At 45.7% G+C, this 15,346-nt stretch overlaps 1 protein-coding gene across 2 annotated transcripts in view; it reads right to left on the bottom strand.

Annotated features, from left to right (window-relative positions):
- The window catches only part of APBA2 (amyloid beta precursor protein binding family A member 2), a 244,275-nt gene that overhangs the window by 34,267 nt on the left and 194,662 nt on the right, over nt 1–15,346 (bottom strand). For both annotated transcript variants that reach the window (XM_047766882.1, XM_047766883.1), the window contains exons 4-5: nt 11,327–11,407; nt 10,010–10,046 (exon numbers count right to left, since the gene is read on the bottom strand). In XM_047766882.1, coding sequence (XP_047622838.1) covers nt 10,010–10,046; nt 11,327–11,407 — 118 coding nt within the window. The remainder of the gene's footprint in view (nt 1–10,009; nt 10,047–11,326; nt 11,408–15,346) is intronic.

The following is a 15,346-nucleotide window of genomic DNA, read 5'->3' as shown; positions in this document are numbered from 1 at the left end:
CCAAAGGGATGGAAGAATCAAGGGGAGGAGGAGGCCAGGTAGAGGCAGGGCTCTGTTGAGCTCCCACACTCTCCTCCCAGGCAGTGGAAGAGGAAATGGCAGAGAGGGATGGACAGACAGAGAAGGTGGAGGGAGGAAGGGAGGGAAAGAAGGATGGTAGAAAAGCAGGCATCCCCAGCTGTGACCACACTGGTGGGAGGAAAGGCCCTGGTGCTCAATGGCAGAGGGATGAGGAAGCCAGCAAGTGACCTTGGAGGCAGATGGATGAGTGTGAGGGAGGTGCAGAGGAGGCAGCCAGTCCCAAATCTCAGTTGAGAAGAGGAAGAGAGTGGGGGCGTGGATGGATGCAGGGCGCATTCAGACGTAGCCAGAGTAACAGATACTGTGGAAGAAGATGTTAGATTGGGTGGATCCAAGGCAAAGAGGGGCACCTGCCTTGACTGGGAGGAAGGTCACAGCCCTGATTGGACAGGCGGGAAGGAGCATGGAGGCCACATCTAGGCAGCACCCAGACTGTGGAAGAGCTGGCCTGGGAAGGGATCTGGAACTGGCACAGGGAAAGGAAGCAGGAGGGAGGGACAGACTGGGCCTCAGACCTGGGTGTGGGGTCCTGGCCCTGGGAGGGCTCTGCCTGCCCCCACTTCCTCTCCAGCCTCACCAGCCTGTCCCAGAGCCAGATGCCCCAACATGGCCATGGACTGTGCCTCCGAGAAGCTGCTAAAGGTTAAAGGTGACCCTGTGAGGCTGATGTAAAAGAGAAGACTGTCTGAAAAGTAGACCCCTAGGGCACGTGAGGGGAGGGGCCACACCTGGGTCTGCAGGCAGGCTGGGGAGTCACTAAGAAAAAGTCTGAGGGCCCCACAGTGTGGACCATTAGACACTGGACAGAGAGAAAGTGCCTGGCCACTGGGAGGAAGTGACTCAAAAACAGGGAGTTGAGGAAGGAAGTCAAAGCCAGGCCCAATGAGTGCATAAATCTGCCCAAGATAGGTTTTATGCAAAAGCTTCTTGTACTTGGGAGAATTCCTTCTCAGAAAAAGCATAATGAATATAAAAACTGGCAAAAATAGGAAAAAGCATATGCATGAGGCTGTTTGCTGTAGCACAATTTGTAATAGCAAAAAAAACTGGCAACCATCTAAGTGCTCCTGCACAGGAGACAGCTATCTGCACAGGAGTGGGGTCGGTGGGCGGCGGGGGGTGGGCGGGTGTGTCTCTGGAGCAGCAGAGTCCTCCATACACTGCCCTGCGTGGGGTGGAACTTCAGCATCACCACCAGGTTTTAGGGTTAAGTGAAAAAAGCAAGACAGAGAAAAGAGTGTTTAACTCCTTACCTAAGAAAGGGAAAGATGTGGTTATAATGAAAATATGTGAAGTGTTAAAAATGCTTATCTGTAGTGGAAGGAAAGGGTTCGGGGAGGGGTGATAAGGAAAGAAACTTGATTTCTTTGCATATACCCTGTTCCGTATATTTGACGTTGTGTATTTTATAATTACATAATAAGGCTGAATTTTAAAAAGCAAATTCCTAAGAATTAGAAGAAAAATGAATCTAAATGTGTATGCAGTGATGACCTAATCACAAAGAGAACTATTCTGAATGACTGCCAAACAAAATGATTTGCTGGTACATCCCCTGTGGGCTAAACTCTAAAGACAAAAGTCAATGCAAATAAATCCTTACTGTATAATCTTATGTCCTTGATGACACTGATATTGAGTCTGCTGTATGATCAGTGGAATAAAACAGTGACATTGGCATGGCTATTCTTTTTTTTTTTTTTTTTTGCTTTTCAAGCCACACTCATGGTGCATGGAGGGTTCCCGGGCTAGGGGGCAAATCAGAGCTGTAGCTGCTGGCCTACACCACAGCCAAAGCAAAGCAGGATCTGAGCCGTGTCTGCAACCTACACCACAGCTCATGGCAAGGCTAGATCCTTAACCCACTGAGCAAGGCCAGGGATTGAACCCGCAACCTCATGGTTCCTAGTCAGGTTCTTTAACCACTGACCCACAAAGGGAACTCCTGGTATTGCTATTCTGTGCAAAATTATGTTGGTAGCCTTGAGATCAGGGATTTGGGGCACAGGAAAAGGTAAAAATGTAAAAAACCCTATAGTCCTAGCAAAGGGTCAGGATGAATCATGATGTATTACAATTTTTTTTTTGTCTTTTGTCATTTTAGGGCCACACCTGCAGCATATGGAGGTTCCCAGGCTAGGGGTCAAATCGGAGCTGTTGCTGCCAGCCTACACCACAGCCACAGCAATGCCAGATCTGAGCCACGTCTGCGACCTACACCACAGCTCATGGCAACACCGGATCCTTAACCCACTGAACAAGGCCAGGGATTGATCCCACAACCTCATGGTTCCTAGTCAGATTCGTTTCTGCTGCACCACAACAGGAACTCCCTGAATCATGATATATTTTATTTTAAAAATATACAGCATATTATTTACCTATATATACATATGCATAATTATCCCAAAACTCAGCAGCTTAAAATGATACACAATTTATTATCTCAGTTTCCATGGGTCAGGAATATGGGTGTGGCTTTGCTGGGTACCTCTGATCACAGTCTCTCTCAAGGCTGGAGTCACTGTAATGGCTAGGGCTGTAGCCATCTTGACAGGAGACTATCTGCTTCCAAGTTCACTTATGAGGCTGCTGGCCAGAGACCCCCTGTGGGCAATGGACAGAGCTGCTCACAGTGTGGCACTTTGCTTCTCTCAGAGCAAGAAAGCAAGAGAAAGTAGGAAATAACTCATAGGTTTTCTGTAACCTATATTGGAAGTGACATCCCTTTTGTCATATTCTGTACACTAGAGGCCAGGGAAAGTGTCCAGCCTACTCTCAAGGGAAGGGGGTTCTCCAAGGCCATGAATACCAGGAGGTGGAGTTCATTGGGAGCCATCTCCCTACCACAGATACATTTCCTACCTCTCTGACCAAATCAGTAGCAATGAGCACCCACAGTGGACAGACTGTGATCTCTAAATACAATTTTCTGGGGCTCCTTGGAGGAACAACTTATTCTTGTCCTGAAGAAAGAGATGTTTAAGATGTTAAGATGTTTAAGATGGTAAGATATCCAGCTATACCAGAAAGCAAAGAAACTATCAAAGATGACTGGGGTCATACTGATAGGACTTGGACACCAACCCAAGGAGGCTTCCACTGGCCAAATATGGTACAACCTAAGCCCCAGTGAGGATAACATCCATGACACAGTGAGACACACCAACCATGTTTCAACCCAAGAGTTCCTGATGGTGCTGATCTTTAGAGCTTGTTAGGGAAACTTATTAATTTAAAATTTTTGAAATCAAGAGAAGGAATCAAATAGTTAACCTGCTTTTCCTATATATGAACTATACATAGGGTAACAAATACTTAATGAGGGAAAGTGTCTCTGCAGAGGGAAACCCCAGCTAACTAAGAAAAAATGAAAAACAATGGAATTAGAACACTATTATTTTTCAACCTCTAATCAATTAATGGATATAGACAATAATCATAAATGGCTGCTATATAAGGAGAAGAGCAAAGAGGGAACATGTGCCTCCTGATGGAAAAATGCCAATACCTTTGAAGGCAGGGGGTTTTTGCCCCAAACAGCCAGATTAAATCTTTATCTAAACACCCACCATTTTATAGCAACAATCCCAGGAGGATGCAATCAGCAAAAACCAGACTGCAGGGAACTCTATGAAACAAGCGATATAGATTCTTCCACAAGAGCAGCAACAACAATACTGTCAGGGAGTAAAAAGAGAGAGGGATGGAGAACCTATAAAATAAGACACATAAGAAAAGGGGACATATATCAGCTAATCTCACTGCACCACGCTCAGCTGGACCTGCATTCGAGGAAACACATTGTAACGGGGAAAGGCAGACACAGCCTGGGGATTTCATGACACAAAGAGATGATTACTTATTTTATTTTAGGTGTGATGGTAGATTTAAACACAAATTTCTTATCTTTCAGAGATGCATATTTGAAACATTTAGAGGATATGTGAGGTCTGAGATGTGCTTTACAGTAATCTAGAGGGTGAGGGTGTAGATGAAGCAACACCGGCCATGAGCAGGTCAAGACTGAAGCTGGTGACAGGCACAGGAAGTTCATCACAGTATCCCCTCTACTTCCATATACATTTGAAATTTTTGTGATAAAAATTAAAGGAGCCTATCTTTCAAAAAGACATCATTTGTGCATTGCCCTGGTGTCTCAGTAAGAGTATGGATCCTGAGCTGTCACTGTGGTGGCTCTGGGTTACTAGTGTGGTACAGGTTCCATGCCTGGTCCTCGAATGTCCATATGCCACAGGCACAGCCAAATAAAAAAAGGAATCATTTTAAAAGAAATCACTATTCAAATAGCACTGTTTCTTGTACCCAACCCAATTAGACAAGAAGAAAAAAATAACAAAAAACAAGAAAGGAAGCATCCCCAAAGCAGTATTTGTGGATGACATGACTGTATGCCAAGAAAACCCCAAGACAACTAAATATCTATTCAAAAAATAAAAGAATTCATTAAGGGAGTTGCTTCCAATTTAATATATTAAAAAAATCAAGAGCTTTCTTTGTAAGCTACAAATAGTAACATGTTAGGAAGAAACAATGAGAGAGAGAGATAAGATTTACAAGAACAATAAAAGGGAAAAAAACACCAAGGAATAAGCTAAAAATACGTATGTTGGATTTTTTTTTTTTTTTTTTTTTTTTTTTTTTGTCTGTGCACACAGCATGAGGAAGTTCCTGGGCCAGGAACCATAGCAGTGACAACACTGGATCCTTAACCCACTGAGCCACCAGGGAACTCCTGTGTGTTGTATTTTTTTATGAAAAAGTTTTACTCATGAAGATAAATGAGCTTAAATAAATGTAAAGGTAAGTCCTTGTGGGGTTAAGATTCTCTATTATAAAGCTGCCATGTCCCCTACATAAGTTTAACACATGACATGCCAAATAAAAATACCTTAAGAATTTTTACTGCTTAAGTAGATACACTGATTCTAAAGTATCTATGGAAAAATAAATATGCAAGAGGATCCCAGAAATTGCAGACAGGAATGATGGTGGCAAGGGCAAGAACTAGCTGTACCCAGGGATAAAATGAACCACAATCCTCAGGAAATCAAGCAGCCTTGTTCTGAACCTGAGTGTAACAGATCTGAAATAGCTCTACACGTACACAGCAATTTCTTACATGATAAAGGCAGCATTTCAAACTATTGGGATAAAAAAAAGATTCATTGAATAGTTTTGGCACAACTGGTAATCTGCCTGGAATAAAACATTCAAAAGGTAACTCTTCCTGTATCCATGTGCCAAAATAAATTTCAGAAAAATCAAATATTAAACTAATTTAAAATAAAATCATAAAAGTTCTAAAAGAAAGCTTTATTTTTTAAAAAAATCTTGGAGTTTCCTTGTGGCTCAGCAGGTTAAGGATCTGGTGGTGTCACTGCTATGGCGCCGGTTCGATCCCTGGCTGCACACTACCAAAAACAAAAACAAAAACTTATCTTAGGAGTGTGAAGGTCAAACTAATCTCAAAGACTCAGTAACCTCAAAGAAAAAAAGATAAATTTGACCACATACAATGTTCAGAAAAATTTAAAAGGTACTCCCTTTCAAAAAAAGAAATTCAACAGATAACTGTAACCTGGGGGAAATATTTGCAATATAAATCAAAGGGCTGATTTCCTGTATATGGAAAGAATAGTACAAGTCACTAAGAAACACCAAAAATCTGACAGAGGAATGGGCAAAGGAAAGAAACACATGATGCACAGGAAAAGAAACACAAACAGCTTATGAGCATATGAATACGGCGGTGTTTGGCTTCACTGTCGATGAAAAATATTCATGCGAAATCAGCAAGATACCATTTTTTTAGTAGGGGCGGGGAATGGCATGCAGTACTGGTGACCTACACTCTCACATACAATGGAGAGCCTGTAACCTGGTCCCCCTCTTGGCAAGCAATCCAGTGTCTCTATCCAGGCTGGTGTGCTGCTAGCCTGTAACCCTGCTCTACCCAGGAAGTGCTTCTCTAAAATAACTCACACTTGATCACAAAGACACAGCCACCAGGCTGACCACTGATGCACCAATAGGAAACCATGCAACCATCGGTCCACAGGGGGCTGATCAATACCCCATCACGTGTCTGTGTCACTGAATCCTGTGCTGCCACTTAACACATTAGGTGGATCTATATTTGTTGTCTCTATCAAGAAATATGATCTACTAAGAAAGAGGAGAGCTAAGGTCAGACTCATGTGGCCAGCGCAATACCCATTTTAAGAAAAAGCTCTCCATATAGGTTTTTATATGTCCTGGAAATTTCTGGAAAGATTTACAAGACATTTAACAGTGCCTTCCACTGCAGAGAGGGATTAAGGGTCTGGGATGTGCCAACAGAAAAGGGGAAGGTACCATAAGGATTTTCAGGGTAGAAATCATTTTTCATTCTTATGGCTCTTGGCTTGATCCAAGCATTATTCAGAGAAATCTTAACAAACCTCTACTAGTGAATAAGAGATCCCATTTTAAAACATGTCCAAGGAGTTCCTGTCATGGCTCAGCAGAAACAAATTTAACATCCATGAGGACACAAGTTCAATCCCTAGCCTCACTCAGTGGGTTAAGGATCTGGCATTGCCGTGAGCTGTGGTGTAGGTCACAGATGAGGCTTGGATCTGGTGTTGCTGGCAGCTGCAGCTCCAATTTGACCCTCAGTCTGGGAACCTCCATATGCTGAGGGTGCGGCCCTAAAAAAAAAAAAATGTCTAAGCCCTACTTGTGCTATGAAATGGAGTACTGAGGAAAAGATCTAATATTGCTTTGTTTGTTTGTAACAAGAAGTCTTTTAGGTTTTCACAACCCCTCTTTGGAATGCTCTGTTCCCTCCTGACTCCCATCCTCTGGCCAACAGCACCAGGACCCAAGGCCCACCAGCCCACCCAGGCCTGTTCTGGGCTGGGGATCCCTGTCCCCGTCACAGGCTGCAGAGGAGGAGGTGAGAGCTACCTTCCACTTAGGAGTCTTTTCTGAACAGATTCATCCCAACTGCTTAAGAGCAAACCAAGGCTCAGATTTGAAGTGCTCACGGAATTAAAATGGCCATGTGGCTTCATCACCACCTGAGGGCCCCACTCAGCCCCTGGCCTGGAAGTCAGGGACTTGGCCTGTGATCTCCCAGCACCTGGGATGGAAACTGACAAGGTACAGATGGGGTAGGGCCCTGTAGGACTGGACTGGAGAGCGAGCAGCATCCCAGCTCAGGGCAAAAGTGCTGATGGGGTATAGATGGCCCAGGGACACTTTGGCTGCTGGACCAGGAGAAGAACAGCATGAGGAACAGAACACACTCTATCGACCGCTTGTTTGGTGCTGAAGCTCCACTGAGGGGCTCCACTGCCTGGGACCAGCACTGACGTTTGGGTTTTAACAAGTACATGCTCCCCTCCTTCCTGGAGAGCCAGGGACAGGCAATACTGAAGTTCAGGGTGCAGTCACTGGCACAGCAGATGGGAGAAATGGAGGCCCTTAGGGTCTTTAAGGTTCAACTAATCACTCGGACTCATGAGGTCTAAGTTGAAACACATGGGGCCTTTTCCTCAGAAGGAATAAGGCAGGAAGAAGAGTCTGCCAGATGGATTCTTCCAAGAGTCCATGCAGCATCCACACAGCCACCCAGGAGCTGGCCTCAAGCACAGGGGTAAGAAACTCCCATCAAGGAGGGTGTGTGGGGCCATCCTGGTGTGACAGCCTCATGTCCCAGGAGACAGCATGTTAAAATCACTCCATGGGCATGGATTTCAGGGTCCTCTCAAGGGACATGTCCACTTCCAAAAAGGACCCTCCACGGGAAGCCCAAAGCTCTGCACCCTCCAAGGTTGCAAACCACCATCTTTCCCATGTCTACCACAGCTGGTGTGGATTTTTGCCCTTTTTTCTCTTCTTCTGCCTGAAATAGGAAGGAGTGTCTGGAGACCACAGACACGGTGGGGTATGAGGTGCCACGCCTGAGGGGAAGGCAGGAGAAGCAGAGTGCTGACCCCGAGGTCATGAAGCCATGGACCCAGCAGCCACTTACCTCTTGACCTCTTCACACAAGAAGCTTCCCAGCTGGATAAGCTCACAGGATGGGGTGGGGTGGGAAGTGGCTGGCATCGAAATGCATTCCTAACTGATAAGGGTGTCTGATTTGGGAGTGGTTTTCCCATACTCATTATAGTCTAAGGTTTTTCATCATCATCTCTTCCTGTTGCTGAGGCAGACTTTATGGCACATGAATTCTCTACTGTTAAGGGATGTGTTTTTGCTTTAAGATCTCTACATTTTCGTAACAGTCAAAGGGCTTCTCTTCTATGGGAAACACTAAAGTCTGAGTCAGTCACAAGCAGCCTTAGCCAGTGTGGACTGGTTGGAGGCAACTGTTTTGATTTGGTCTAGAACCATCTGAGCTGATACAGGGCAGGGAGTTTTCCCAAATGTCAGCAGCCAGAGGCATGACTCAGGGAACCCAGGCACTGACCCTGCTTCCCTTCCACCATCCCCCTCTCTGCAGGTTTGGGGCTGATCCCAGAGACAGAGGCACCTAATGCCCAAATCATTCCCCCAGACCAGTTCAGGGAGTCCTGCCCAAATGGCACCCCTGAAGTGTTATGTTGAAAAGTGAGCTTCTTGGGTCTGCAAGAGCCTCCATCACTGGCACAGTGTGACTGGCACAGGCGCATCCTGGCATCCTGACCCCCAAGAAGACTGGAGTTGGGATGTGCTGCATCCTTCCCCTACAAAGAGGCTGGTCCTGCCAGTCACTGGGTCCTGGAGAAATCACAGCTAGCAGACTGGACTGGAAGCACCATGATATACTGTGACCTGATGGAAAACAGTGTGACCCAGTCTTTGCCGACTAAAACATACCTAAAACCACAGGTAAAGTGCTGAGTGGGACCTACTGGAGCCTACTGAAAGTGGTCAAAATGGAGTCAAGACCATCTGAATTGTGTAGTACTGGTTACAACCATCCAAAATTGGTTTTCATCCAGTTGGCACAACACAGCCAGCATGATGTGGAATCAGCCACAACCAGATAGAGCCAGTGAATTCATTTTTAACCAGTTTGAACTGGTTAAAACTACCCTGGTTCAAAGCAATTCCTTGAAAGAGAATTTGAGGACTCCAGCTTCCCAGATTTTAGTTCTTAGTTAAAAAAGAAAACTAGGGTAGCAAAGGTTTAAAGCTATTTATTTCTGAAGATTTACCTTGCTCTCACAAATATTCATAAAAATCAATTAGCAACTTATTGAAAGAACTAGTAAGTTTCACATTGTTTATCGTAACCCACTAGCAAGAGCAGGAAACAGCCTCCTGGCCAAGAGAAAGGCACTACTTAAGAGGCTCTCTATCTTGTGGTTGGAGGACATTCTAAAGGAACTGCTGGAGGTTCCCTGATGCCCTTCAGACAACAGCCAAGCAGGTGTACCCTTCCCGCCACCCCCACAAAAAGTGATGCAGAACAGATCAGTTGGGTTTTTTAATTGGATGTTGAAATGCAACACTAACCTTCTCAAAAAAGACAGGCGAGTGGAAAGAAATGAAGAGTCTTAAAAAAAAAAAAGCTTGAATTTGGATGCAATTATATCCACCCTAATCAAAAGTGTTAGACTGTAATTAGCTGCTTATACAGACACATTTCAATCTATTAATTCAATCATCAGTGTCATGGGTGAGGCCATTACGGAAAGGGTAATTAAATGGGATGGTCTACTGTTCCCTAATCAATTGGACCTGCCCCCCTTCTACCTAAGACAGAGGCTTATGAAGTGCTCAATTGATCAAAGGCCCAGCGCCTTGCCTTCTCACCTTAAAAGTGAGCTTTCTATACAAGCTTTGCAGGAGACAACCAAAAGTAATAGTACCATTTGCTTTGACATAAAAATGCAACCACCCCCCTGAGAGAGAAAAATCGATCACTTACCAGCCACAAAACTTGGAAATGATGCCACCTTCTTTGTCTGTTAGGAAATATGAAAATATACACACACACACCAGTTGTAAGTATGTGGCCCATAAGATCTAGGCTAAGATGACTGCCATAATGGGAAAAGCTAAACCCTATGAGGGACTGGTATTCCCAAAAAGTCAGCCTCATACAGCAAACCAGTGTCTTTCAGGCACCATGACATTTGTCTCATGAGAAAACATGAGAGGTATAAAAGGCCACCAGCTAACACCAAGGGACCCTTAGACTAGTGTGTCACTGCTAGAAGGAAACCTGGAGACCACACACCCAATGGCTCTCCAACTGTAGGCATAAGAATTACCAGGGTACATCTTTAAAAGCAAGATAAAGGAGACTGGACACCACTCTATGGGTAGCCATAGTTATTTCATCAAGGTTAGAAAACCTCATCTAAACTATGTTGTCCAACAAAGGGAAATAACTTGTTTTTAATAACCTCCATCATGGTAGTGTAGGTTTAGATGGGATTGTTTCTTAAAACCACATTGTTGGTTTAGAAGAGTGGTTCTCAACCTGAACGATTTTTGGCCCCAAGGTGACATCTGGCTATTTCTGTAGACATTTTTGGTGGTCACTATCTGGGGAGGAGGGCTGCTACTAGCATGTATTGGGTCGAGGCCAGGGATGTGTCTAAATATCACACAGTACCAAGGACAGCCCTTCCGATCAGGCCCTGAACGTCAATGATGCCTCCATTGAGTAATCCTGTTTTAGCTTTTTTTTTTTTTTTTTTGCTTTTATTTTCCAGGGCCGTGCTCATGGCATGTGAAGGTTCCCTGGATAGGGGTCCAATCAGAGTTGTTGCTGCCAGCCTACGCCAGAGACACAGCAACACAGGATCCAAGCCGCGACTGCGACCTACACTACAGCTCACGGCAACGCCAGATCCTTGACCCACTGAGTGAGGCCAGGGATCAAACCCACAACCTCACGGTTCCTAGTCAGATGCGTTTCCACTGTGCCACGATGGGAATCCTGTTTTAGAACACAGCTGTCAGATAATGGGGGTTGAACTGGGGACCACCAATGACCCCCCCCCGCCCCCCCGCCAGTCACCAGATGCAACACATAAACACACCTGGGTGTGAGCCTGAACCAATGGGAAAGGGCCTTCCCTTCCCTCCTCCAGACCACCTGACTTTGCTTGACCAGCTCCCTCCCCCCAGGGACTGTGTGGGAAGAGCATCCTGGAGAGGATGAGCAGATGAAGGCACCGTGGGTAGCTCCAACATTAGGGCCCTGCGGCAGAACGCTCATCCTTGGAAAAATTACCTCTGGGATGTTGTTATTGTCAACAGGTCCGTTGAGATCAGAGCGCTGCTGTTTCCTCGGCTGCTCCAAACCATTGCAAACCTGGGAACCAGAAATTAAAGATAAAGATGGTGTTTCCATATGTTAGAAAAAGAAACCAAGATCCCAAACTGGAGATACAATATGATACAGTTTTGTAAAAATGCAGGTGAATATAGGAATGTGTGTGTGCAGGCAGCTATCATTTAATTAAACTTTCTGCCAGTAACATGTATACTTTTATATTTCTGAAAAGTTATTTGAATCATACTAATTTTATTCTTTATTATTATTTTAAACTGTGGTAGCATGAATAGAACCTAAAATTTGCTATCTTAACCTTTTGTAAGTGTGCAGTTCAATGGTATTGTTTTCACACTGTTGTGCAGCCATCACCACCCTCTGTCTCCAGAACTCTTTTCATCTTGCAAAACTGAAACTCCTTGCCATTAAATATTAACTCCCTGTTCCCTCCCTGCCCCTGGCAGCCACCAGTTATCTGTATCAATTTACCCTAAAGACCTCATATAGGTGAAATCATACAAGATCTGTCTTTTTGTATCTGGCTTACTTCACTGAGCATAATGTCATCAAGGTTCATCCCTTTTGTAGCCTGTGTCAGAAGTCCTTCCCTTTTATTTTATTTTATTTATTTATTTATGGCCCCCTGCAGCACATGGAGCTCCCAGGCCAGGGGTCAGATCTGAGCCACAGCCTTGAACTAAGCCGCAGCTGCGGCAATGCCAGATCGTTAACCCACTGTGCCAGGCTGGGGATCAAACTGGAGTCCCAGCACTCCCAAGGGGCTGCTGATCCCGCTGCACCACAGCAGGAGCTCCAGAAGTCCTTCCTTTTTAAGGCTGAATAATACTGCATTTATGACAGATCACACTGTGTTCACTCATCGTCCGTCCAATGGATGCCTGGGTTGCTTCCACATTTTGGCTCTCGTGAATCATGCTGCTGTGAACGCTGGTGTACAAATAACTCTAGAGTCTCTGCCTCCAATTATTTGAGTAAATATTCACCCGGAAGCAGGATCATATAGTAATTTTATTTTTTATCTTTTGAGAAAGCACCATCCTGTTTTCCACCACAGCTAAGGCATTTTACATTCCCAGCAACGGTGCCCAGGGTTAAAATTATATTCCTACAAAACCTAAATTCTTAGTTTAATGCAAATTCTAAAATCTAAATTCCTTAGTTAATGCAAATTAGTCAATCAACTACTAGAGGTAAAAATGCCCCCAAGGATATGTCATAAGTCTTCTCTTAAGAAGACATCAAGCCAAAATTCCTCTGACTTCAATGAACAAAATTTAGATATATTTTCTCTGCTTAGTGCCCTGTACTATCCAGAGCTACAGAGATCCAAGCGGTGAAATAAATGTCTGAAGCCCCGAGGTAGCTCTAGTAAGCCAGCATGCTAAGTCAAATGCCAGAACTTTCTGGAAATACATTATCAAGCAGTAACAATGCAATGATGAGAACATTAATAAGTTTTATTTGTAAATAATTTATATTATGAATATAAATGTTATGCTTACATTATATTTATTGATAAATACCTAAGTCATTATTTATCTCCTGATTTACAGATGAAGGGACTGAGGCTGGGCCACCTGACCCACAGGCTCAGGTGGCCCAGCAAGTGTCGTGTCTTCCCCACCCTAGAATGTCACTGTCACATCCCATGATTTCACTCAACCTCTCTGCAGGGGTTAAAGAAACATTAAAAGACCCAGGCCCACCATCCTGGCCCTAACTGGGACAGGATGGCCGTGCACCAGGCAGACCAGGGCCTCTGAGATGAGTGTCCTCTCTGTAACTCCAGTCACCACAGGGCTTCGGAGCTGGTGGGCATGGCAGGAGATGGCTCAGATAGGGGGGTGGACAGCATTGGGCTGGGCTTCAGGATCGGGAAGGTCTGTACATAACCATAAGAGGGGAAGGCACCACCACATCCCAAGAGAAATCAGGGCTCCCTCAATCCGCAAGAAGAAATGAGGCTCTCCTGGAACAGAGAGGATGCAGGGCACAGCTGGAGCCTGTGAGGCAGATGTCTGCTTGGCCCCTGCTTCCTTGCTGGAAACCCCAAGGACTGCCCCTTCCCTTAGCCCTGTGACCTCCCAGGCTTCACGGGTGGGCCCTAACCTGGCCCCACTGTCCTAGTCTATCCTGAGGCAGGGCTCTGGGACCCCCTGGTCCATCTATCACAGCCCTCCTTCCCAGGGCTAAACCCATGCTTCTCCAGGTGGAAGGGCTGGGATCCACCCCAGGGGACCCTGTGCTGACCAAGCTGAGCTAGCAGTGCCCCTTCCTGCAGAGTGGAGCCTTCAGGGGTGCACTCCTGCCAGAGTCCCACTGGAGCCAGGCTTGTCCCCCAACCTTTAATGGATTTCTCCCACTGCCCTGCTGTCTCTGCATCTCCCATTACGGACCCAGGAAAAGCCTCCTATAATGTCCAAGATGTCTCTCACCACAAATGCTGCTTCCTTCTGCCTTAAGTAAACTCTACCATGGGATACCCCCAGACAACCCCTGCTGTCATGTCCACTTGCCTATTTCAAAGTCCACTTAGAGCACGTCAGGACGTTACCCTCTTGTCTGCAAGATCTCTAACCTGGTGACCTTCTCTAGGCTGTGTTCACCAACTTAATTTCCTGAAGGCCTGCACTACCATGATAGGAGCAGAATGGGCACAGGAACCTCCAAAACCCCCAAAGGAACAAACAAACCAACTGACAAATGAATGTTTGTACTTCCCCCACCAGTTCACGTGGAAACCTAACCTTCAGGGAACAGCATCAGGAGGTGGGGCTGTGAGGAAGTGATTAGGATTAGAGGCATTCACATGGGTGGAGCCCTCGTAAATGGGATTAGTGCCCTTAAAAAGGAGACTTGAGAGCTCCCTACCCTTTCCACCCTGAGAAGATGGATGTCTATAAAGGGGGCTCTCAAAGATATCAAATCTGCCAGCGCCTTAATCTTGGATGTCCAGCTTCCAGAACCTTGAGAGAAGCAACTTCTGTCATTGACAAAGCCCCCAGTTTATAGCATTCTGTTCTAGCAGCCCCAAAAGGACTAAGATAACACTCCTTCTATGAATGTTGCAGCTTGGGGTTCAATTCTTCTAGCAGAAAGAGGACCATAAATACAGGGCCACAGACACTCATCAAAGTGCCAAGTACATGGTGAGAGGAGGCAGCACCAGGAGGGCCGCCTGCCCTGCATTAGCTGCCTTTGGCAAACAGAAGAAGTCTTCCTTCTGGGGAATGAGGCCCCACACAGTTTGAGCTTGGCCAGGAGAACACAGGATGGATGTCAGTGCCCCACACCATCGCCCAGACACCTCAGTGTGGGCGACCATGGGCAACACAAGGTCTCAGGTCCACTCCTAATGGCAGCTTCTCCCCAAGCTTCTATAGGCTTGACCCTTCCCTCCATGCCAACATCTTCTCTAACTCTCTCTGACCACTTATCATCATAACAACCGCATCTCCTAATAAACAGCCAGGGTTGTTTCCAGAGAGGCAGGATGATGGGCTCATGCTGCCTCTCCCTGGGAGAGCCCATCTGGTGCTCTAATTTTCATCTTTGGGAGCAGGGTGGGGATCTTGGCAGCTCAGGATGCAGCATCTGAAATGAACATGATTAGAGGCCTGTGTGGATTTGGGGCTCTGGGTATCTGAGATGAAGATGCTATTTAAATCCTTTTGTGTCCTTCCCAAGTTACAAAAGCCACCTCAAAGAAAGATGCCAGCCAGGGTTAACCCAACCTTTGCAGCCAACAGGGAAGGCAGGGCCATGTCCCTCCTAAGGAAGCTGTAGTGGCGGCTTACTGGGGCTACCAACTGGAACCCGTGTCAGCCATCCACTCAGAAGAGAGGGAGTGAAACACGTGAAGTGAAATATGCTAATCTTGGGGGAACCCCTGTGCCCCACCTTCATGGAGCCCTGAGAACAGAACACAATCCAACGGTACAGGCCAGTTATAAAATG

Source organism: Phacochoerus africanus, chromosome 2 (genome assembly GCF_016906955.1).
Source record: "Phacochoerus africanus isolate WHEZ1 chromosome 2, ROS_Pafr_v1, whole genome shotgun sequence".
Classification (NCBI taxonomy): Eukaryota; Metazoa; Chordata; class Mammalia; order Artiodactyla; family Suidae; genus Phacochoerus; species Phacochoerus africanus.
The sequence above is the reverse complement of the archived record's forward strand: the minus strand, read 5'-3'. Positions and strand labels throughout refer to the sequence as shown.